This window comes from Echiichthys vipera, assembly GCF_963691815.1.
Source record: "Echiichthys vipera genome assembly, chromosome: 13".
NCBI lineage: Eukaryota > Metazoa > Chordata > Actinopteri > Perciformes > Trachinidae > Echiichthys > Echiichthys vipera.
In genome coordinates, this window is record NC_139838.1 from 14,880,533 (window position 1) to 14,907,134 (window position 26,602).

General features: G+C 42.0%; 2 protein-coding genes across 2 annotated transcripts; one reads left to right on the top strand and one right to left on the bottom strand.

Moving 5' to 3' along the window:
* Positions 1-280: 280 nt before the first annotated feature.
* Positions 281-7,607, top strand: sp4 (sp4 transcription factor). The gene is made up of 7 exons (XM_083925375.1): positions 281-820; positions 1,102-1,172; positions 2,068-2,418; positions 2,521-3,721; positions 4,022-4,220; positions 4,764-4,963; positions 5,279-7,607. The coding sequence occupies exons 1-7, from the start codon at positions 814-816 to the stop codon at positions 5,545-5,547; spliced, it is 2,298 nt and encodes a 765-aa protein (XP_083781501.1). The 5' UTR covers positions 281-813; the 3' UTR covers positions 5,548-7,607.
* A 1,451-nt stretch (positions 7,608-9,058) lies between these two features.
* On the bottom strand, positions 9,059-15,630 carry cdca7b (cell division cycle associated 7b; the record flags this gene model as incomplete). Its single annotated transcript, XM_083925810.1, has 10 exons — positions 9,059-9,191; positions 9,543-9,679; positions 10,961-11,110; positions 11,223-11,372; positions 11,949-12,131; positions 12,636-12,698; positions 12,828-13,065; positions 13,521-13,618; positions 13,725-13,865; positions 15,613-15,630. 10 exons carry the CDS (start codon positions 15,628-15,630, stop codon positions 9,170-9,172), a joined length of 1,200 nt encoding a protein of 399 aa, XP_083781936.1. The 3' UTR covers positions 9,059-9,169.
* Positions 15,631-26,602: the final 10,972 nt, after the last annotated feature.

Sequence of the window (26,602 nt, forward strand, 5' to 3'; positions counted from 1 at the left end):
ACACACACGCCTCCCTTTTCCCGTTCGCCCAACCCCCCACAGCACAGAAGTCACCGCCCTTCTCTCTCGCTCTCACACCAACGTGACTACCAACCACCGAGCGTTCCCGGACCAGACCCCGACCGTATACCGCGGAGCATTCTGGGAGTTGCAGTCCCCTTCGCCCAATAGAGCTCGAGAAGGCGAGGCTTCACCAAAATACAACTCCCATCTCGACCCTCGCACGCCGAGCCCCGTCGTCCAATCTGAATATGTGGGAGGAGCACGTCCGCCCACAAAAGCCACAGCTATCTCCCCCTTAAAAAATCATTTGTGCACGAAATAAGGGAATACGCGTGAATATACAAACACCGGTGACGGTTTGTTTTCGGTGCGCGACGGACGGCGACGAGGCGTCCCCGCGGTCGTGCGGAGAGAGGAACGGCGGCGACAGGCAGGAGCAGCGGAGAGGGTGTTGTCCTGATGCTTAAATGGAAGTGGGTGGGCCTCCACGGTCACACACTGCCAACTTCTCTGTGGATATTTATTCTGACAAGCGCTAATATGCTCGTTTATGGACTGGCTGTCCGGTAAAAGAGGGATACGACGGGGGCCGACGGGTCCTGTGACGGTCACTGTGTTCTCCATTATCTCCGTTATTTGGAGGCTGCTTGATTGTGTCAGCGCTTGGCACCGCCCTTCCTGGCCGGTGGGTGGTTTCGTCAAACGGGCAGATCCGCCACGGCCCAGCGCCGAACATATAGGCCGTCCTCCGCCTCTGTACCCGGCCGGCCTTCTACCGTGAACTACACCCTCTTGGTATATTAATGCGTTATGAGTGGTAGGTACCCTCCCCCCTCTCCGTCTCCACCGCCCCTCTCTCTCTCTCTCTCTCACTCTCTGTCTGACAGATATGAGGCTCCCAGTCCCTTTGATATTGATGATGAGGTTACTGGTCGCTCCTTCCCCTTAACTGATTACTTTTGTGCTGTATCTGCATTATTATCAGACTGTCAAAGCAACTTATTGTCCCTTATCCTGGGACTGCGCACCCTTCAGAAATACTCATGCACTGAAATGACAACTGGAGTTTATTCTCACACTGTTACTCTCTTTTGACAGACTCGAAGAAGGAATCATCTGGAACTGAAGGAGGGAAAGCATCTAAAAAGGGGAAAAGTTCTGGATCCCAGGTAAAAAAAAACAACAAAATAAAAAACATAATAAGAGTTTATCATGACTTTTTGCTTTGCTTGTAGTAGGCCAAAAATGCACTCCCTCCCTCCCCAGCCAACCAGCCAGCCAGACACCTCTGGGGGCGTTTCTCTGGTGAATGCCACTTCCTGCTTCTGTGCAGCCCTGCTCAGAGCCGGAGCCTCTTGAATAAGCTTATAAGGCTGTCAGCCCCTGTACTTTTTTTGAATTGTCTCTTTGAATTAGGGTCAAAATTATTTAATTTTCCAAGTGGATTTATTTTAAAAGACCTGCAACATTGGTATGTGTCTCTACAACTGTGGGACTTCTATTTTTAGCTTCTTTTTATAGGTTGTGTATATCTCTTTGAGATGAATTTCAGCCAGACCGTGCATTTGTTTTGCTGTTAAACACATATGACAAGCACTACCGCTGTGCTATTCTACGCTGTTTGTTACAGGATCTAGGCTGTTTCCGAGGTGTATAGCATTAAAAATTTGCTTGCGACCTAGTTCCTTTGAAAGGGAGGAGAGAGAGAGAAGGCGGCATTTCTTCCAGTGTTCCGAGAAAAAAGAAATGTGGTTCTCACACGCCCACCCACTCACTTCCTGTAATACCGCCCACTTCCACTGACAGCTCTCCCGCTCTCTCTCTCTCTCTTTCGCTCAGCTTTTAGTTTCTTTTTTCTGCACCATGTTTTCTCCACCCCACACTCTTTTACTCTTTCTCATCTTTGTTTCAAATTGTTCATTGTGTGCAATGATACTGCCCATCATTTCCCTGTGCTTTATTACTTACATGTCATACTTTCTGTTTGTATAAGTAAATGAGCTCTCTGTATGTTTCCATCAGTCTCTAACTCCGACATGCTTCTCCTTCCCTTGTCACCTTCAGGATTCCTCGCAGCCCTCTCCGTTGGCTCTGCTAGCGGCCACCTGCAGTAAGATCGGAGGGCAGGGGGGAGCGGAGGGGGCCCTGTCGCAGGTGGGGGCCCAGCAGATCCAGGTCCAGGCTGGACAGATCCAGCTGCAGGCAGGTCAGCTTCAGGGTCAGATAGTGGTGGATACCGCTGGAGGTCAGGCCCTGGTGCCTCAGCAGCTGGAACTTGTCCCGGCTCAGTATACGGGGAACGGCTGGCAAATCATTACAGCAGCACCTACCATGGCCAAAGAGAACAACACTCAGCCTGTTGCCGTGACGGTGGCCACCACCTTGGCTAATGACAGCTCACCGGGCGGACGCAAGGTGACGGAAGTGGGCGAAGCATTGGGTTTGATCAAATGTTTTTTGCTGTCAGTTGATATTTGTGCTCTTAATGGTATCCCTTACTCCTTTCTTGATGGGCAGGTGAAGCCAGTAGGTGGGACCAACAGTGTTGCAGCCAATCAGCAACAGCAGCAGTTCCAGATTATCCAGGTTCAGAACCTGCCCAACACCGGGGGCGGGGTCCAGTATCAGGTCATCCCTCACCTGCAGACTGCAGATGGGCAACAGATCCATATCAGCCCAGCTCAGACAGCCTCCATCGGGGCTCTATCGGAGCAGGTCCAGCTCATCCAGACCCAGAGTCCAGGCCAGACCCAGGCTATACTGCAGCCAGCCAACCAGCAAGCCATCCTGACAAGTACAGCCAATCAGACGGTCCCGCTGCAGATTCGTCCTGCACAGTCTTTCCCACTGCAGCTGCAGACTCTGCAGGGCTCCCAGACTCCTGTCATGACAACAGTACCCATAAACCTCGGTGGCATGACCCTGGCTTTGCCTGTGATAAATAATATTGGAGGGGGCGGGGCTGTGCAGCTTATCCAATCAGCAGATGGCACATTCTCTGTTGCCAATGGCAACCAGCTAGTGACAACAACAATGTCTGGTGCAGCTCATGCGACAGCATCAAGTGTCTCGACGGTAGTAGCCGAAGGTGACAGTGTTTCCGATCTGACAGTGGTTTCTGCTGGATCAGAGGGTGGACCAGCTGACACCCAAGTGCAGAGCAGTGAGCCAGACCTTCAAAGTCAGAACCAGGCGAATGGGCTGCAAAACCAGATAGATACAGCAGGAACCATTCAGCAAGTGATCGTCGGTCAGGTGGGGCACCAATTTGTGCAGCAGATCCAGCTGCAGCCTCAGGCACAGAGTCAGGGTCAGGCCCAGGGGCAGCAACAACCTCAACATGTTCAGACCCTCCAGCTGGCCCCAGGACAAACTTTGCAGCCCATCCAGGCCTTCCAGAACCCAGCCCAGGTCCTTATCCGTACCCCAACCCTGTCCCCTTCTGGGCAGATCACATGGCAGACACTGCAGCTGCCTGGTGGAGTCTCCCTGCAGGGCGGCCTCGGGACAGCCCTGCCACAGCAGCTGACACTGGCCCCAGTGGCTGGTGGGACGACAGTGGGGAGTGGAGGGCTGGTCTCCCTGAGTGGAGCTCCCTTGACGCTGAGCTCAGCCCAGATCAACCCAGGGTCTGGGGTACAGACGGTCAGCATCGCAGGGCTGGGCACTGCTGGGGTTCAGGTGCAGGGTGTTCCCCTCACCATTACTGGTCTTCAGGGTAAGGCCACTTTTAAGAGTAACTTTGTGAACGTGTAGGGACTAATCCATGACTGATCCATTACCATAAACAAAAACGTGGTTAAAGGGATGTGCTTGGTTAAGCATTATATTAGAAAATATGAAGCTATAATGACATGACCCAATCAAATTGCGTCTCACTGTAGTCAAGACCACTTTGGATCTTGCCTTTTCTGTTGCTGTATCATCATATTTTCTTCAGTCTACCCCACAGACAGTACAACTTGTTTGTGATGATAAAGTTTAACAGATTTTGTCATTTTCTGTCATCACCTTAAAGGTCAACCACAGGGTCAGGATGGGGTCAAAGTTCAGTCGTCTCCAGTGACAGTCACTGTTGGCAACGTGGCATCAGGCTCATCGATGAGTCCAGACCAGCTTGGCTCCGTACAAAGTTCTTCAGACCAGGAAGGGCCGCCCAGCAAGAGGCTTCGTCGTGTAGCCTGCTCTTGTCCGAACTGCAGGGATGGAGAGGGAAGGTACAGACACACTAGAAATGTACAGCAACATGCATAGATGCAGTAGGAAAAAAATGGTTTTGAACATGTAGTCATATTGGGAATGACTAGTTTCAAAAATATGAATGTAGTGCATTATACAGTCATTCACAACGAACCTGGCTCTTGGACATCAAATTCTTCATGTTTTGACCACCACAGTTCTCTCTGAGCCCCTAAAGTTGAAATGCATGGGGAACTGAATGTGGTTGTTTGCCTGTCAGAATGCTGTGTGTCTAAATTCATGATTTACAAACTTCATGTTGGGACAACTGGTTTGACAGATGGTCAGAACACAGTGTAGCTTGTATCCTAAAGTGAGAGATCCGACCTCTCACCGCCCAGCACTTCACTTTATAATGAGTAGCTGGCACCCAGAACATACACTGAGAATATTCAGTGACCAGTCAAATGTATTCAGCATTGCTAGAATAATCAGTGAATCCATTTGTTAAAAGTTTGACCAATTTTACTCAGAGAACTGTATAAAACAGAGCTCACTCCTAACTCAAGTGTGTGTTATAGGAACAGCGGGGATCCCACAAAGAAGAAGCAGCATATCTGCCACATGGAGGGCTGCGGGAAGGTGTATGGTAAGACTTCCCACCTAAGGGCACACCTGCGCTGGCACACCGGCGAGAGGCCATTCGTCTGCAACTGGATCTTCTGCGGCAAGAGGTTCACCAGGAGCGACGAGCTGCAAAGACACAGGAGAACACACACAGGTGGGAAAATGCAAACTAGAGCAGCAAACTGATGATTATTTTCATCAACAATTAGAGTATGAAATGTAAAAAACAGTGACAAGGTGCAACTTCCCAGAGCCCAAGAAAATAGTCAAATGTTTTGTTCTAAAACCCAAAGATTTTTGCTTGAAAAATTACTTAAACAATGAATCTATTATCAAAACAGTTGGTGATTATTTTTATGTGGTTATTTCAACTTTGATCCTAAGAAGATGTTCTTGTGTAGCTCCAAGAATGCACCAACCAAAGCAGATCTTTCTTGACTTTTCTCTAATTCTGTTTTCTCCCCTGTAGGAGAAAAGCGTTTTGAGTGTCCCGAATGCTCCAAGCGCTTTATGCGCAGTGACCACCTCTCCAAGCACATCAAGACCCACCAGAACAAGAAAGGTGGAGCTGCGGTGGCAATCATCACCACTGATGACATTGAGGAAGATGCCCCTGAAGGCCTGGATGCCTCCCCTCAGATTGTCGCTGTGGCGACCCTCTCGCGTGACTCTGACCCCGCTACGCCCACCACCTCTAATCACCTAGAGGAAGAGGAGGAAGAGGAGGAGTTTGAATAGGCAACTCCTGTTTCTTTGCTGAAGGCTGACTTCCTGTTTTTTAGGGAGTCTTTGGAGGGACTGTAGCCGTGGCAACTTTTTCTTTTGTTTTTCAACTTTTAATTTTACATTAATTTAAAAATGTTGTCCTCTCATGAAAAGGGACTCAAAAGAGACGGGATCATGCAATGAACAGAATCACAAAAATATAAACAACACAATCTAAAAGTAACTAACACATATAACAAAAAATAGCTTAAACATATGAAAGATTAGTTTGACATTTATAAAATGAATCTATAATAATTCCATTTGCGTTGGGAAAAGGAATGCAAGTAATTTCTAGATTAGCACAAGACAGGGGGACCTGCTAAATCTAAAACCATCCAACATTGAGATACATTTTCTTAATCGCAACAGAATCTAACTCTATGCACAAAGTTGTGTTCCTGTTTCCTGTCAGACAGTGCTGAGGGTCAATCATGGTACAGGACTGTTGCAGAGCAGCGATAGAGCAGGGGCAGTTGTGGGATGGTGTGAGCATGTGTAAATGTGATGACTGAGTGTGCGTTTGTATTCCCACACTGTCACTGAGAGGATCTACCTATTTTGAGTTTTATTCATGGTTCAGGTTAAGTCCTCAGAACAGATTCAGGTGTTAATTCCTTCAAGACCAGTCAACGGATAAACTGTTATTGAAGAGGAGAGGGGATAATTCTAAAAAAAATAAATAAAAATAATTCAAAACGTAGAGAAAAGCACATATAAAAAGATTTATAAATAATGCATTCCTATTAAGGCGCAGTGGCCATGAGAAAAAAAAAAGGTTTCTATAGAGAAAAACAATCTAGCTTTCTACAACTTTGTTTGTGTAGTGAAAGCAATACTATAATGACAATCCTAGTGAAACCATGTTTACATCGTCAGGGGAAGTTTTCTGTTAATAAAAGCAAGCCAGCTCGCTCTAAGATTAGTGAGAACATCTGAAAGCAGCGCTGTCGTCTGAACAAAGCCTGTTACTTTTGCAGATACCACAGGGTGGCTTTAACATCACAGCTGCAGTCTATCCGATGCCATAATGTCTTTTTTTACAAGATAGATTACCATCAGGCAGCACATGGCAGATGTGACGACAGTGACCTTGGACAGTGGCACCTTTTTGCTTCCTGTGCTCTGGTGACGAGCCCTCTCCACCTCTAACCCTGCTGACCGATGTACAACAATTGCCTTAACACAAGCTGTTGTACAGAGGGAACCTCAGAGTTAGCTGGATAGAGAAAGAGGGGAGCTCTCCTGCATTAGAGGGGTTTACGGGGAGAACGCACCACAGCACAGAGGGGTGAAGTGCGACAGAGTGATGAGAGCTGCGGGTGGGAGTGGGTCAGGCTTTGTAGCTATGTGGATATTATGAGATGTTTTCTGGTGGTGTTGCTCTGTGTTAGTTCAGTGCGTACATTCTTTTTTAAATTAAAAAAAATTATATGTGTTTATTTTATAGAATTTATCAGTGGTTTTAAAAAGTCCCCCCCCCCCCCAGTAACACACAGGACCCCACTGTGTACGGCTAATTTATTATTTATCCTTGAGTTGTTCTATTTGCCTTTTGCTGGACTTGTATTTGTGTGCGTTGATTCTGAGGTCGTGTACAGCATGTTTGAGTTTTTTGCCGTAGTGCTGCTTCTCTCTTCTTTACTCTTTGTGCTTCTGTTTTTCTTTTTCTACGTCCGGCCATTGCTGTTAATTTCTTCTCTCTGCGCCATAACGTGTTTTTTGGAGAAAAATAAATAACAAAAGAAGAAGAACGCAAAAAAGTTACTATCATTTAAAGTTGAAAAGGTTGATACCAAACAAATTTAGATGTTTTTGGTAATATTTTGTGTGACAACCAACTTTCTTTTTCTTTGATATTTTGTAGTGACATCTCATTTGTAAATCTTTTTCTAAAAGATGTTTGTCCGTCTCCATGACATTTGATAATGGGTTTTTTGCCAGGTTAGCCTCAAAGGCCCCAGTTTATTGATATTTTTAAAACTGGTTTGTACAAACGTGTTATGTCAATAAAAAAGAAAAAACAACTCCAAGCAGATAAGATGCTTTGCCTGCATAACACTTGACAATAAAGTGATTAAAACTAAACAGTTTTTATTACTGGGTATCTCTCAGTGTTGTGACAGCAGTGATGATGGAGTATCTGTGCTTCCTTTGGGAACAGTTACTACTCCCAGTGACCGTTTCTGCCGTTTATTGACTCCAGATTGATGCTGCGAGGATCAAGTTGCAGGACTCAAACACACAGCTGCTTTAACCTTTTGAGTTCATTTTGCTTGTGTGGATGAATAATGAGCCCATAAACTGTCTACTTCAGAAACATGATCACTGACTGCCAGTTTACACTAAGTGTCACGTAGTAGGGTAGCTCACGGATACCTTTGACACGTCCCTCTTTTGAAGCACTTCAAAAGCTCCTAAATCTACAACTTCTCTCTGCACCCTCTGGTGTTTTTTGCAGAGTTTTGAGGGTTAAAACGAGTTTCAGGTAATGCCCTCTCAGAACAAGAATCATACAAGGACAGATTTGTGAAGTTTTGATTCCATTATTTTGCATCATGGATGGACACCAGTGATTAGATAAAAGTAAACTTTGAAATACAATTTAAACTTTTAGATCAAATAAACTTTTCTATTTCTCACTCACATTGCGTGTTTCATTAAGATCCAGTGACCTCAGGTTGACCGTGTCACTGTGTTGTGACATTGCCCTGCAGTAATGGTACCTGGTCTGATTGGCTCAAGAGCAACAGTTGACCTGGCCCTGTACTGGGCGCAGTTAGCCTTCATCTACCTCCCTAAAAGACACTGCGGTGCATTGTGTGGCACCTTCGACAGATAAAAGACTGCATAAATATATACATGAAATACTCATTTATAAAAACATGGCACATTATTCAGATAATGCCATTCTTTATTAGAATTTACAGTGAACTGACAACAATGCTGTAAAGTTATTCACTTTAAGAAAAGTAGTAGGTATATAAAAGGCTCCTTTTGCATCCGTAACACAGAAAATAACCATACCTTACGTTTGTTCTAGTCAACATCAAGAGTAGAAAAAAATCAAATTAAAATATACAACTCAAAAACGGAGTACAGACTTTAAAAAAAAAAAAAAAAACAACCTCTCATGCATCTTATGCAGGTTTAAAACAGGACATATAAAACATATCAACAGTGTATGTGCCTAGTGTTAAAGCTAGAGTGTGGAACTTTTACATATAGATGAACGTCTGTCACATCTCTGCATCGCTCTTGCTAAAAAACGCCACACTGCTGATTAAGCCCATCGCTGCTAGGTAAAAGTCTGTCTAACTGTATTACTCAATACCTTGAAAGACAAGAAGGGGGGAAGAGACAACAACGACGCAGCATTAAAACCCCACTGACCCCCACCATTGTCAAACCCCACTGCTTTACTCAAGTGCATAGACAGGGTTTGCAAAAACAACATCTTTTTGCTTTTGTTTCTCTAGTTAGAGGTTGATCTAAATCTAAAAACTTGCATTAAAATGAGTTCTATGGTACTGTGCAGCACAAGAGCCTGTTCCAGGTACTAGCAGGTTCTCCTCTCAGGTCTTCTCTCTGGACTTTACTGCAGATCCTTCTGAATGCTGCGACGGAGACAAAACAAGACATGAGCTCTCTCTGCTGTCAACAATAGGCTGCAACTGATGATTTTCAACTTAATAAAACAATAAAACACATCAGTCTATTATATCAGAAAAGAATGAAAAATGAACATTGCAATTTCAGAGTTCAGGGTAACGTAATAGCTTGGGTTCAGCTTGCTGTCCAAAATCCAAAAGATAAATAAGATAAAAAGAAGTAAGTCTAAAAGATTCTCCTAATTCTACAGACATTGTACAACACTGAATTTAAGCTGACTATTAGATTTAGAATTAGATCCAAAAATGTTCACATCTTGGCAGTTTTAGGGAGCTCCCATCCAGGTGTTGACGTACCTCGCCAGATACTCGTGGACATTGTCGTGGCCGTTGTAGCGAGCCAATCCCACCAGGATGCCAGTAGCACAGCGGCCCTCCTTCTTGCGACACAGACTGCAGTTACACATATCTCGGCATATGGGACATGACCACGTCTACAAAGAAAAAAGGCCCGTATTTAATGTGGGTGACCGGCTGTGCTGTTACTCAAGGGAACCATGTTTAGGTTTTATGTTGATAAAATGTGCACAAACATCAAGTTATATCCGGGAGGGTTCTAATTCTCCCATCACGGATTTGGTGCGTTGCTCTGCGTTTCTGTGCATACTCTTCCAAAAAAATTCAGGTCAATTGATAAGCTTCAAATTGTTCGTCAGACATGTATGAAGTACAGCGTTTTCCAAAAAATTGCATTCTATTTGTGGTGGTAGCTGACGGCGGGCGACAGTTAGCCACAGTTGCAGCTCAAGTTCAGACAGCGCAAACTGCAGCACCGGGGTTGGACTCTGGATACCAGACGGCCTCCATTCAGGTAGACCCAGCAGTTGCTTGCCTCCAGTCTGCTGTGACCCCCCGTGCCGTGGTTTGCGCTGCCTCAATTTAAGTTGATTGGTTGCCACAAATCAGGCTACTGCCCTTGGCTTTCATCCCTGGCAAAGTTGCCTTGCTTGCTTGTTAACCTAGCTTGTTAGCCTTTGCTAGCTTGGTAGTTTTGAGCCAGACTTTGTGCAGCCCGCCTCGACCCGGCCGTGACGCTGCCAAGATAATGATGGCCGGAGCCACCAGAGGGTCGCCCACTTTGAGCTTCATTTTGGCTCTTCAGGAACATCACGGACACTACAGGAGGACTTGTTTTCACCAGACTGTCTGATCTCAACTGAATGCCTGCTCAAACACAGTATATTGACCTGAATTTTGACTTTACATTCTGCATCTTATTTTCTTGGATTTTCCACTAATTAAACTGAAGTTTCTTTCTTGCTTGTTTACTTTGTTCAGCTATGTTGCTTCCCACCCACTAGTCTGTTGACTGCTGCGTTCAGCTTTTACTTGACCTGACTTTACTTTTCTCGGCATAACTGAAAATGTATTCATCCAAAAGCACCTTTTGATTCTCTATTTGAAACGCTGAAATGTGAAAATTTAAAAAGCAACCCACAAACATTACAGAATATTATTTTCCTATTTAAAATCAACTTCAATATAAAATATTTAGGGGAAAAACCTTTGAAACACCAGACACAGCAAGACAACATAAAGGAGTAGAACATCATTAAAATCAAAACATCTTTATAGTCACTTTTAAATTACCCCAGTTGTGAAAGATAGTACCCTATCTTTTCCTGTTATATATTATTTGCTTTGAATTGTCCCTTCAGTAGGATTAGGAGGTGAGAGAAATGGAGATTTAAATGTCTAAGTGTGTCAGCACTGACCGGGTCGAGCAGCACATCGCGTACATCTTCTCCGTAGCGATTCTTGAGGCACGGCCCACAGAACTGACCTTTTGCCCCCACACAGAAACCACTGCGACACACCGTCTTGGTGTCCAGAGTCTTCTGTCTGCACTGGTGACATGAGCTTCCCTGGAATCAAAAACACACACATACACAGTGAAGAACCGCACTATCCCAGGAAACATGGAAGTATAGTTCAGCACCAAGACTACTAACTGGGTAAAGGCCTGATATGACTCACATTCTCCTTGTCCCAGATCTTGTCTTTGCTGCGGTATGCTATGTTGTCCAGGTCTTCTTTGGTGATCTCGTCAACTGACCTCACATCATACTGGTTCTTCCTGGAGCTGCGGCTCCTCCTCTTTTTCTCACCGACATGTTCCTCATCCACCTAGCAACCACAGCCGACAGATTGCAGATAAATAAACATGAATAACCGCACTTTTTTCAAAGTTTTTTGAGACCTTTAATGTGTAAATAGACTGCTGAAATTAAGAAAACTAGATTAGACTAGATAACTAACTGATGACTGTAACTGTATATTTGGAGTGCACAAATTACTTCACTGAAGATGTAAAACAATGAATTAACATTTTGCTAAAAAGCATGTCATCGTGTTTGAAATACAAAAATTGCTATAAAATACAACATCAACATAAAATGTAAGTATCTGATTGTCATTGTATTCATGTACAATCAAAGCACTTCCCTGCAACAACGATATACAGTGTATAGTACATTCACAGTACAATGACAGATAATCAAGAAATTGTCGACAAAAACATTTCAAATCAAAGAAGTTCCCTTTTCCTATGAAATTCATTACATTATACTCACGAGAGCTGTGACTATTACTGAGTGTCAAGTGTGTTTTGCACATCTTACCCAGCACTCTGACGTCTATACACAATTATAATGCATGTCTATGTGTGTGTATTTCAGGAATATGTGTGTGTAAGAGTACTACCTCCACTAGTCTCCTGAGGTCTACAGTGCGGGGGCTTCTGCGGGTGAGCGGCTCGCTCTTTTCCTCCACTGCAAAGTTCTCGGGAGGACGAGCCTTACGGGATGGGTTCCTTCTTTCTGACCCCATCTCTGGTTCAAACTTGCGTTTCCTTGGTGCCGCTTTCTCTGATGCCCGCTTCTTCTTCTGCAGAAATTGATTAAAATCAGGTTAGCTGACTCCCTTCAACCAATGTTTAACACTTTACTATGAAAGGTTAAATAGTAGGAGATATTGGAATACTAATGACCCCATAAGTCAATACTAGAAACTCCTTCTACATGATCGCAAACATACTTGAACATAATTGCAGAGTTGTTGCATTTACTTTATTATTATTATTATTATTATGTCCTTATAATCCTAGAAAAAGGGACACAAAAAATAAACCGGGGTTGGGGGGGATTGCAAACTAGCTTTGACTATAAAAAAATAATAAAGCGCTTGTCTTTCCTGAACACTGATTTTGGATGGCATCCAACTCCTCCTACAGAGTTTGAATGCACTTACTGTAAGTTGCTTTGGACAAAACACCCTGTCAAATGAATATAATGTTACTGGTGATCAATTATCTTTAAATTGACGGGTAATTTACATATCATTCTTTCTGTCATATGGTTGTGGTAAACTGGTACTAGTGCGAATACTCACTTGAGGAGTAGTGGGCAGAGTCAGGTCAGTCATGGTGCTCAGATCAGCAAACAGCTTAGCCAGCTGAAAGACAACAACCCAGAGGATCATGGTGAAGGGACATGCCACAAAGAGGGACTGATATCATACTGTACAGATCACGCAGTTTTTCACAACATGGAGAAAACCCAAGAGATTATAAGGCTTCATTACCATGGCCTTGTTTTCCTGGATGTTCTTGTCTCGTTTCCTCAGGCTCTGAGACAGGACCTCCTCTTTATCTTCCTTCTCCTCCTCCTCCTCCTCTTCTTCCTCCTCTTTCTCATCCTGCTGCCGCTTCATCCTCTGCCTTCCCCTGAGTCTCTGTGTAGGCGGAGTTTCTTTGACTGGCTTTTTGACATTTTTCTTTTGCACTTCTTGTTTGGGGGTAGACAGTCGTTTGATGGGAAACCTAAGGAACAACATTAAAATCAGATCATTGTTCCAGCTCTGGAGTATCTACACAATTGTCTGGGAAAGGCTTGTGTTTTTCTGAAGGTCTCTAGTATAAATGCGCAATAGGCTGAATACAGTGGAAAAGAGCAATAAGATTATTCATAGCCCAATCAAATGTTAATGGCCAAATCCCAAATATTTCTGCCTTTACATTTCTGCCTGTTCAGGATTACACACACACACACACACACACACACACACACACACACACACACACACACACACACACACACACACACACACACACACACACACACACACACACACACACACACACACACACACACACACACACACACACACACACACACACACACACACACACACACACACACACACACACACACACACACACACACACACACACACACACACACACACACACACACACACACACACACACACACACACCTTAGAGCAACTAAAAGACTCCTCCTCTTTGGTGGGGGGGCATCCTCGCCATCAGAGTAGAAGCCCGTGTCCACATCACTGCCCTCTGAATCCACCATCTGCAGAAAAAGAAAAATATAGAAAACAGCTTTTAGTCTGGTGCTTTGTCGGCGGCATTGCACACATTTTCATCCGATAATACAGCCAACACTAAACGTTTCATACCTTGGCCTTTAGCCCTTTGTTAAAAGATCGGCTGTCTTCTTCTTCATCCTCGCTGAAACCTTCAAACTCTTCCTCACTGTCCGACTGGCTGAACAGACGAGCCAGCTCAGCAGTGATGAACTTGGATTTAAAACAGAGAGCCTGTTGGCAGACATATTAAGCATCATATTAAAGCCATTTTCTTTGTCTGCAGATGGTGGATTTAGAGGGCAGTGACGTGGACACAGGCTTCTACTCTGATGGCGAGGATGCCCCCCCCAAAAAGGAAAAGTCTTTTAGTTGCCCTTAGGTAGGAGTGTGTGTGTATGTGTTTAACATCAACCTGCCAAAAAGGGACTAAAGATGGAAATTAGCTACTGGCTATAATCTTGCATATTTGCATGTAAATGTTTAATAGTATGCACTGTCCCTGTTTTATGGAGGAAGGAAATGTACATAACAAAATATGTTAAACAAGGTTATAAACAATGCGTTTTGGTGAGTAACAGTGAATATAACCAGTTTCAATTTCTTTACATGAAAACTCCAAATCCCCTTTTAAGCCACAGTTTTCACACTTTACACCAGAGGGAGCACAATACCATCAGTGGACATCCTTGGTCACTAAGTGAATGCTATGGGAACAATTCATTTAGTTCAGCTGTCTCACTGTGCAGTGTGACAGGATCACCAGAGCTGAAACTGGATGTCATTGAAGTAAACTTGTCTTCTTGAATTTACGTTGGCAGGAACCAAGCTAAACCCAAGGACGTCCTTATCAGTACAGGCCTGTGAAACTTCTCAGCCATAGCAGGGCTGGAAAATTTAAGGCCAACGACAAAGTGGAGTGGAAAAGGAACAGACCCTTAACCCTTGTACTTTGTTGACATTGGCTTTACTTCCTCATTGTTATTTAACCGTTTGTGAGAGACGTTTTCCTCTCTTTTCTTCTAACCTAATTAAAACATGTGTAAAAACAATGTAGAGAAGTTATAAAGTGGTAATATTACTACTATACTACATGAAGGTAATCAAATATGGAAATTACATCACAATAGAGTTATTTCACAAATAAATATATGCAGGAATATATAAATAGCCTATCTATGTATTATACTGTCCACACCATCATAGCTACATTGACTATATAAAATTAAATATACTTGGCAGCTACAACAGCATGACTCATGTTTAATTCTCCATATTTTCAGATCCAAATTATATTTAAAAGCAATTCCAAATAAATTAATGATCAATGTCAAGTATGTTTTTATCTGTTAAAGAGGCACAGGGTCAAAACTCTCCACACAAAACTAGGGTAATGTGTTTACATGTTGTTCTTCCATGGGCACTTATGACAACAGTGTGCAGCACAAGCCCTTATGTAGGGGCAAGCCTTTAATCATTAGTCTCTAACAAACGTATGCATGTGAGAATGTCACTTTTATCGTTTAAAACAGATCCAAATTGTGCCTGATCCATGCATGTTGATGTCCAGGGTCCCACTTGTTGATATCTGCAGAACCACCCCCTCCAGCCTCAGGGTTGTTGACCTCTGACCTTCCCAGCGGAGGTCGACACAGACTGGACCCACACATACCCAGCTCCTTAGCGAAAAACCCTGAACATGCACTCCTTTTTTTCGAGCAGCAGCCTACTGTTCAGACATTAAGCAGATCACTTGTATGCTAGCTAGTTAACCAGGTCAAAGCTTTAGCATACACGGGTTGTCTCGGTTACAGAATTTAAGTAAATACAAAGATATCGATGCATCTTCACAATGGAGCAGGCCGAGCCAACGGTGGCTGTTAACAATGGTGTTCAGTTTGAGTCATTTTGACTTTTTTTCACCACAAAAACCAAACGTGGAAAGGAGAACTATATTTACACGCACTGCTCTTCCGCTTACCTTTGACGTTAGGGTCATTTTAACTCCGTTTTGTGGCAAATTCCCGTCCAACTGAAAGTTTTATCCTGTAACATGAAAACCAACGAGATGTGATGGGTTTAAAAATGAACTACTAGAAAGTCCGGTCACATCAAAAGCGGGGGTTTTATTGTTGCCGGGCTTATACATTATTTTGTAGTTAAGTCCAATAATTGTAATGTTGAGACTCCACAGATGAGTGTGTGTTTAAAAAGTGTTTGACTAATTGTAGTTTTCGGTACAGATGTGTATCTCTTAATTTCCAGGAGTAGGGTATCTTCTAATCTCCCCCCGCACTCATAATGGTTCAGTCCGTCCTTTCGCGCGAAAACTGCATATGGGCGTGGCACTCCAGGAGAACCTGCCCCCTGATACACAACCATGCTGCCTCACCACAGCCAGTTAAGTGTAGTCTGGACTCTCTGCTGGGGTGTTTTGGACCTGTGTCTGCCCATGTATTGCTGTAGATCATGGGTGTCAAAGTCAAGGCCCGGGGGCCGGATCTGGCCCTCGAATGAATCATCTCGGCCCCCGGGATGATATTTGATTAGTATTAGAACCGGCCCGACCATCACAGCCGCCCGTGGCCCCCAATAACGGCTAAACCGAAGGTGGACGATGAGAACAGGGTGTTTCAAGCTCGGTGGGAGGCAGAGCGCATGTTCACAAAGCTGTGTGTCTTTATCTTGATTTTAAGGAACGTATTTTATTTTAGAAGGACATTTTCTTTTTTGCTGTTTGCCTGTTGAAAATGTTTTCCTTAAAATAACTAAAGTCATAAGAAAATATTGGATTATTCATTTAATCATTAAATAAAATACGGTACACTGTGTTAGGTCTTGTTTCAATAGGTTATATGCATCATTTTAATATGTTTTAATAAACATTGAACCAGTCCGGCCCTCGGCTTGTAGCAAATTTAGTTTTTTGGCCCTCTGATGTATTTGACTTTGACATCCCTGCTGTAGATCATAGATCCAAGGGCACAAGTACAATTATGAGGTACTTTACTTGAGTAGTTACATTTTATGCTACTTTATAATTATACTCCACAACATTTCAGTGGAAATATTGTACTGTTTACTCCACTACATTTATTTGGTAACTTTAGTTACTAGTTACTTTGCAGATTAAGATTATTTATACAAATACTTACATACACACATATGTTAAGAAAATGAATTAACATATAATGTTATAGATGAAGCTACACAGCAGTATATAAAGTTAATCAAATTAACTCCACCTTTACCAGCTGCAACATTAAAGTGATATTTACATTATCTACAGTATATCATCTATCAATAATTATAATCTAATAATATAATATTCTGAAATAGGCCATTTTCATGCTATTACTTTTGTAATGACCTTTTTTGAATGCAGGACTTTTATTTACAACAGAGTATTTCTAATGTGTGGTAGTTCTACTTTTACTGAACTCCACCGCTGTTGTAGACGCAGGTTTATGTTTTATTAAAAGTTTAAGAAGACATTCAACAGTAGGTAGGGTCTTTATTGTCATTATATGTAACATGTACAACGAAATAAAAAATGCCAACCAGTCAGCAGCATTCAGAAATTATCCAAAAGTTAACGATCAGTAAAAAGAGAAATATCTAAAATAAACTATTCAAATAAATAGTTTAAGTTACGTTTGTTTATTTTCACAAAAGGGACAAAGTATATTGATGAACATTTTTATAATAAATAACATAATTAATAAACAAGCATAAAACCACACAAACATACAGGTGGGATCCAAGCACATTCACCTGAGTACAGTACTACAGTATCATTTTGAGGTTTTGTACTGCAGTGTAACATTTTGTGCTCCTGTCTACGCCACCACATTTACTTTTACTGTCGGCCTACATATCATAGGCCTATTCTATAATTTATATTTACAGATTAACATTTACAGGATCAGTTTATAAAACATGATGTGTTGATCTACCCGTTGTTTAAACTTAGTTTGAGCTGCAATTTGTGTTTGTCCATAAAACATGATACATTAGAGGTGTATGTACAGATGGGTGTTGCGACTGCTTGGCAGATGGCTGCATGTTTCACCCTGCTTTAATTCTGTATGCTGAGCTAAGCTAACAGATTGGAGGCTCTAGCTTCATCCTTAAAGGACATGGTGGTAGGTAATCTTCCCATAACCCTTGGCAAATAAGAGAGAGCGTATTTCCCGAAATTTCCAACGTGTGCTTTGATATTTTTTAAAATGTTGATAGCTTTTAGATGAAGTCCTGGCCGTGTGAATAGGCTACAGGCATAGCTATGACTAGAGGACGGGGGACATGAGTTATGTCCCGAGAATTTCCACAAGCTTTGCTACTTCCCTATACTTAATGTCTATTGTATCAATTTCCAAGGGCACTATGTCAGATTGACAATTACACAGCACCTGCATCCCACCAAGCCTGTCTATTGGCTTTGTCTCACCTCCCTCATTAAAGGGCCTACTTCATCCTCCACTGTTGTTTTGCTGTCAGAACCCTGCTGCGTTAAATACCCATCAAGATGACTGCAAAATGATAGAGGTTAGAAGCATCAGGAAACCATATTGTTGCATCACAGACCTAATTTAACACTGACCGGCACTCCCCTCCACACACACACACACACACAAACACACACATATACACACAGCACATGGCAGGAAGTGCTCCCGCTTCTCATCACAGTTCACGCCAGCTGGAATCAGAGATGAGACAGAGGCAGCTGTTTACACATTGCATAATTGCCGTTCCTTCCCCTCCACTGCCACCACCAACTCTCCACAAACAGTCTTTCAAATTGAAATGTACCCCTCTTTTATTATAAATCCCTCTCACTGCACTCCTTTTGTTCTGTATCTCTCTCACAATCACATATCCAAAGGCATTTGGTCCCATAATTGAAGCTGATCCTCTTGTTCCAGGTCGTTTCAGGGACATTTACACTTTGTAATACTGTTGTCCAGGGTTAACATCACACGGAACAATTATGTGCAGTTTGCTTTTATTGCGGATTGAGTGAATTCATAAATTCAAAGTAGTTTGTCCATTCCATTTTCTGTAAACTTGCAACCTTTACAGAAGGTGTCAAACTTAGGTTTATGTTTTAATTATTAATCTATTAAAATTATATTTGGTCCCTTTTGCAAGATAAAAAAAAACAATGATAAAAAACCTGATTATCATTCATTTTCTATAAATTTGTGAACAAAGTGGAGATGAGGGCGGTGGTTCAGAGGTCTGGAACCAGGCTTACATGCTGCCATGTTTTGACTTATTCACACGCCTTTATGTCTGAATGCACTTTATGCTGTCTTCAGTCTCAGTTTCCTCAGCCCTCCTTTCATTCGATTCTGTGGTCTTCTTCTCTTAATTGACTAACGTGTAGCAGTGGCCCTTGTAGCTGTACCAGAACATGGGACAGTTGCCCTGCCACAGCTTCACTTGATGGTTGACTGAAGGAGACACAGCACCCAGAGCCAGACCAAACAAGAAGAGGAACAAGAGCATGTTGGTGTCACAGTCTCTGTCTGTCACAGAATCCAGAGAGGTTGTCCGCACTGTTGGTATAATATCATTGGTCAACTGCACTCAGCTGTTGTACACAATCACACAGTATCTGAACATGAGTAAAAAGAGACCTGGAGATGTTTTTCTGATTGTTTTTTCCTTTTCCTCCACAATACGATTTATTGAAGGCCTACAGCACTGTTGTTTTAAACGGGCCTTTTATTGGAAGTTGACTCAGTGACAGAAACACATTTTGGTGTAAATTCCAAAGTATTTTGAGAGCATGTAGAATACATCACAACATTATCATCATCAAGCAATCATCTTTATTCACGAGTAGAGTTATATATGACAAAGTATATTCAAAAATGTGTATTTTTATAGGCTTAAGGCATTATTACAGAACAACAGGTGGAAAGTCACTGTGTTCAATAAGACACAACCTCTTTGGTTGTTAAGGACAAACCGGGGCGAGATGCACAAACAGAAGTTAATGTCTGATGACACTGCCAGTCATTCCATTTCAGATCTGGTGAAATTGCGTGTCCACAGTGCTCTGCTCCTCTATTGTCTGGCTGTCCTGAAGCCCAAGCGATAAAGTCCACCTTAGACCCATCAGACCACATCCATCTGCCTTCTTTGTGGAGGTCACTGAGGCCGATCCAGGTCCATCCCTGAGAAGGATCAAAGTTCCTGATCAAGGTTTTGATGAAATTCTGTTCATCCAGACTGTGGATGGACACCAGGTTGGCTCCCTCTGACACACAGTGGAGCTCTGCATCTGCCCAGGTAAAACGTGTGGCGATGTACTTGTAGCAGCGACCGTTGAAGATGTACCAGAACATGGGACAGTTGGCACGCTCCAGCTTCACTTCAAGGTCATCAGAAGGAGACACAGCACCCAGAGCCAGACCAAACAAGAAGAGGAACAAGAGCATGTTGGTGTCAGAGTCTCTGTCTGTCACAGGAGCAGGATGAAGGATCTTGTGTTGCAGTTGATCTGAACCGCTGGATGGGATCAAGACCCTGAAGGAGCCAAGTGACAGGGTGTTTCCTTTTATATGCTTCAGAGAGGGTGTCTGCACTGTTGGCATAATATTATTGGTCAAATGCACTTGACAAACTCAGCAGTTGTGCACAACTACACAGTATCTTAACATGAGTTCAAAAAGACCAGGAGATGTTGTTCTCTTTCAGTTTTCCTACACGATAAAGACCGGCTAAGGTAAAAAGCATTGTGTCTTTTTTAAGATCATTTTTTGTCTCCTTTGCCTTTATTGTAGCACAGCTGAAAAAAGACAGGGAATGGGGGAGAGAGAGACATGCAGCAAAGGGCAGCAGGTGAACATCAAACCCAGGCCGCAGCAGCGAGGACTCTTAGTACATGGCTCCAACCACTGAACCATAGGACGCATGCATAATTAGTATTAACTGTATGCTGCTCTAACTCAGTGGGATTTCACATGTTGGATAGGCTGTGTCCCTGTGATCGCAACGTCTGTTACACCTGTGCTGTTCCCATATTTATCTAACTCATATCAGTGTGATCTCAGTATCATACAGTAAGTGAGTGTGCAGTAGATGTTGAGTTGTGTGTATTCTCAGATATTCACATGCTGGATGCTTGGTGATTACAGGAGCTGTTACACCTGTGATGTTCAGATATTTCTTTAATACACAGACAAGGAAGCAGAATACTCAACAAAAAGGCAAGTAGAAGTGCTTTCATTAGTGGGTCATATGATCAGAAACCAGCGTTTTCACTCACTCTTTGATAGATTGTAACTTCACAGACAATTTAACTCGATGAAAATCCTATGGAGTACAACTTTAAAGTGGTAATTTGGAGGGTTTCTGACCTTATTTATCAATTCCCGGGCAGTAAAAAATGGGTAACCTGTTTCCAAAAGTTGTTACGCTGTGTAAAATAAACAAAACAAAACAACAGAATGCAATGATTTACGAATCATTGAAACCCCATAATTGAAATTAACACAAAGACAGCATTTCAAATGTTTAAAGAGAGTGTTTTATATAATTATTTATTTGGTTTTTAATATCTAATATTGTTTTTTTGCACTGTAAACTCTTTTATACTCAATCATGTTACTAACCTGTTGCCAGTTAACCTCATTAATTGATTAATTGTGTTCCACCAGGTGTTTTCTTTGAGCATTTCACAACTTTTACAGTCTTTTGTTGCCTCTGTCCCAATTTCTTTGAAACATGTTGCATCAAACTCAAAATGGGCGTATCATTTTCATAAAATACAATTACATTTCTCAGTTTCAACATTTGCTGTCTTTGTGCCATTTTCAATTAAATTAGGGTTTTAAAGTTTTGAAAATCATTACATTCTGTTTCCTCATCCTCCTTTGATTGGATGTGGTCTTTTCCCCATAAGTGACTCACCAGACGGTAGAGGAACATAATCCCTTCACAACTATAGCATCTTATCAGAGCAGCTTATTTTGTGGTGTTCAAAGTAGATTGAGGAGCAGAGATGTGCTCAGGGGTGCGCCACAGCGTTGAGGCTGTATGTGATACTGTTTGTTCAGAAAGTTGAATTATGAAGACGTTATCATTAGTGTCCAGGTTAACATGTTGATAACTTTGAACCACATAAGAAATGAGTGTTTTATACATTTTGAAATGTGCATAAATGTCCATACACATAAACATCCTACTGGATAGTGTCCTCATGTTTATGTCACAAACATGTAAACACAAACCTGTAAGATATAGAAATCTGTGCTTACTATACATGGCTTAATTTTATTATTATGTTTATTACTCCTATTCATTTTGAAAATTATCAAAAGGGTAAAGAAATATTCCCTTTGATCAACCACTGGAGTTACCTGTGTGAATGTCCAACATTCCTAAAAAAGAAGATTAATGAAATGACTTCTGCACACACGCACTTATAGGTTTGCATTTGTGTATTTATTGTGTTGGCATAATGCATGTCAACAGTGACCAGGTTCAATCAAAAATATGTAACATCCCAGTTGCTAAGGACAGGTTATGCGAGTTGCACAAACAAAGGGAGAAGTTACAGCACATTCATAGTCATTCCATTCTGGGAAAAAGTTGAGCTGACCACAATTTTGACTTGCTGCACCGTTTGGCTGTCCCGAGGCCCAAAAGACGAATTTGACTGGACAACCATCAGACCACATCCAATTGCCTTCTTTGTGAATGTCGCTGAGTCCAAACCAGGTCCATCCCTGAACAGGGTCAAAATTCCTGATCAAGGATTTGACGAAATTATGTTCATCTGTACTGTGGATGGACACCAGGTTGGCTCCCTCTGACAAACAGTGGAGCTCTGCATCTGCCCAGGTAAAACGTGTGGCGATGTACTTGTAGCAGCGGCTGTTGAAGCTGTACCAGAACATTGGACAGTTGGCACGCTCCAGCTTCACTTCAAGGTCATCAGAAGGAGGCACGGCACCCAGAGCCAGACCAAACAAGAAGAGGAACAAGAGCATGTTGGTGTCAGAGTCTCTGTCTGTCACAGGAGCAGGACGAAGGTTCTTGTGTTGCAATTGATCTGAACTGCTGGATGGGATCAAGACCCTGAAGGAGCCAACTGACAGGGTGTTTCCTTTTATATGCTTCAGAGAGGGTGTCTGCACTGTTGGCGTAATATTATTGGTCAACTGAAGTTGGCCAACACTATCAGCTGTGCACAACCGCACAGTTATTGAACATAAGCCAAAAATAGGCCGCCAGCTCACCTGGAGATGTCACGTAAAATGTATTATTTACTCATATATATTATTTCTATTTCATCCCTGTTAAAGACCCTCGGATGTAACAAGCTGTGTGTGCTTTTCAACCAGACTGAACGGAGGTCTCTAACACTCTTCCCCATGCTCTGCCCAAGACTATCAGAAAATGTTTCCTTTCTGTGATTATCTCCAGGAAGTGTTGGTGATAAGTGATTGCAAGACTTTTTAATGCAAAGACATAAGATCTACAGTAAGTTCTGTTTAAAAGTGGGTCTGCTCTTCAAGATCCTCTTTGACTCCTGTTTTGTAACGAATGAAAGATGCTCTAAAAAGGCAGTTCTCACCTGTCCACTTGAATCATCATCAGGATCTTAGCGTTGAGTCGAAATGATGATGAGTATTTGTGGGACAAATGTTTTAACTTTATCGCAGTAAAGTGTGGAGATTTGAGTGTTTACAGCTCCAGTCCTGCCTACTGCCTCTGTTACAATAAAAACGTCACGCTGCTCTGACTCACAACCGTGTGATTTCACTATCGTATGCAAGCAGCAAGTGAATATGAAATATATATGAAATCACAAAGATAAGTAACTTTAGTGAGTGCCCAACATTAGCAAAATGAAATAACCTCTGTTTTTACATGCATAAACTTGCACATTTATATTTTTATTTGAGTCCAATGCATTTGCACAAAGCAACAGGTGGCAAGGCACCAGGTAGAATTGGACATGACTATTAGTTGCTGAAGACAGACTGTGCAAGATGCACGGATGAAATTTAAAGAATGAGAACATGGCCTGTCCCTCCGTGTCAAATCTTTATTATAGTTATTTTGAACACAGTTTCATGTCCTCATGATTGTTTGGCTCTGGTGTATTAAACGTATTCCTCAGTCTCTCTGACTGAACCGGCAAAGAGGAGTAAAAGTTCTATTACAGGGGCAATGTCCTCATCTATGGGCCTGCCATAATATTGTCATGTGGATTTGTTCTATGCTACCACCACTACTACTACTACCACCACTACTACTACTACTACTACTACTACTACTACTACTACTACTACTACTACTACTACTACTACTACTAATACTACTACTACTTTGCTATTCCCTAAATAAATCGAACACAATTTCGTCAATGTTCTTCTGTTGGCCTGATATTCATTTCAGAGTATTAAAGACCACATATATGTGGCATTGTTGGGGATCCTTCATTTGCAACTAGAGAGGCCTGGTTTATAATGACAGTTCAGTTCAAATCAATCAGTCAGTCAGACTTTTTTTCACTCCAAGTGCTGAGCATAAGAATAGTTGAAAAGAGCATGGGTTTAAATAGAAAGCATATTTAAGAAAACATGTAACATATACATGACTGTAGGAGATTTGTCAGCTAGACATTCATTCTGTGAACTGTACTCCAGCAAAGTCTAATGTAAATACTTTGTTTCAAGATTAGTAATGCTGCCCTATTTGTGACCTACTCTAAAAAATAAGAACATCAGACAATTTTACTTCTTTTTAGGTGTCAGGAGTTAAAGCTCATAATCCTCAACACTTGTCGTGTTATGGTTTTGAAATGATGAAGACACTTGGAGAACAATCGAACAACAATAGCATGTAAGCTCTATGTGATGATCTTTTTTTCTTAGGAACTATCGTGTTTTTCCCAAATGATGTGAAGCTTTTAAGATGCTTGAACAATAGACAGGGGCTGTAAAAGGGATAAAAAATGAACCAAATAAAACTGGAAAGGTGCTCTTTAGATCAACCAATAGGGAATGTGTTACATGTAGGTTTATTTATTCATTTATTTTACATTTTTGTTTGTTTTTGAACTCTGAACTTAGAACTTAGAGATATTTTGAAGTGTTGAAAAGGAAGTCTGTGTATTGTCATTAAGTTTACTATGTAAATAGTTATTTTATTATTAGATTGTTAATAAGATTTATTATTTATCTATCTATCTATCTATCTATCTATCTATCTATCTATCTATCTATCTATCTATCTATCTATCTATCTATCTATCTATCTTTATCTATATCTATATCTATATAGATATCTATATAGATATAGATATCTATATAGATATAGATATATATATTTGAGAAGACCATTATTCATAACAAATATATATTTTGAGATGATTAACCACTGGAGTTACCTGTGTGAATATATAACATTCGTGGTTCATTAACATTGTGGTTCATAAAACGATTTCTGCACACACATGATAGTTTGCATTTGTGTCTTTATTGTGGAGGCCTAATGCATGTCACCAGATGAACAGGTGAAGGTTTGATCAGACATATGTAACTGTGTCAGTTTTCTAAGCACACTGTATGCGAGTTGCACAGACAGAGGGAGAAATATGAGAACATGAGAAATCATTCCATTTTTGACCATAGTTGTGGTGAACACAGTGTTGAGTTCCTCCTTGGTTGTTTGGCATGTCTGTGTACCAGTTTGCAAAGTTAACTTCAGTCCCATCAGACCACATCCACCCGCCTTCCTTCTGGGTGTCGCTGAGGCCGATCCAGGTGTATCCCTGCACTGGGTCAAAGTTCTTGATCAGGGATCTGACAAAACTGTCTTCATCCAAACTGTGGATGGACACCAGATTGGCTCCCTCTGACACACAGTGGAGCTCTGCATCAGCCCACGTAAAACGTGTGGCGATGTACTTGTAGCAACGGTTGCCGTGGCTGTACCAGAACATGGGACAGTTGGCACGCTCCAGCTTCACTTCAAGGTCATCAGAAGGAGGCACAGCACCCAGAGCCAGACCAAACAAGAAGAGGAACAAGAGCATGTTGGTGTCAGAGTCTCTGTCTGTCACAGGAGCAGGATGAAGGTTCTTGTGTTGCAGTTGATCTGAACCGATGGATGGGATCAAGACCCTGAAGGAGCCAAGTGACAGGGTGTTTCCTTTTATATGCTTCAGAGAGGGTGTCTGCACTGTTGGTGTAATATTATTGGTCAACTGATGTTGGCAAACACTATCAGCTGTGCACAACCACACAGTTATTGAACATATGCCAAAAAAAAGACCACCAGATCACCTGGAGATGTCACATAACACCTTTAAACCATTGAAATCATTTAAAACGTTTTTGATTTTACTCTCCTCCCAGATAAAGACCCTCTAAGTCCTTTTTTTTAAACCTTAAGGTCTTGAATAAACTTTTCTCCATTCTCTGCCAAAGATTGACAGAAGTAGTATCGACACAGAAGCTTAGCAGCACTGCAGTGGTTTGGGGCAGTGCTCTAAACTTATTTTAGCCACCTTATCGAGATACACCTAAAAACAAATCCATTTCAGATTAAATGTACTCTACATTTAGAATATTTTCACCGCTTTACCTTGCTGTCACACAGGCTTTCCTCCAGCTTCCATTCTCTCTCTTCTTCGGTCGTTCAGTCTCCCGCTGCAAAAGTTCTTCTTCTGTGCACTCGTCCTCATTTAGGGATCCTCTTGTCTGTACAGTTATAATCACTTATCACTCATTTTTATTTTCTTGTATTTGTTTATTCCATAAACAGTGGAAAGTCTGATGGTCTGCGACGTAATACAGGACGTGGCACAGTTGGCTTATGCGTAGGAATGCTTTGAAAGGAAATAGTGACAAAGAAAAAGGAAAATGTTCTAAATATAGCGTACACTTAAACTGATGTTGTTCTTCTTTTAGGTGGGTCTTTTTTAAAGTGACTTAAGTATA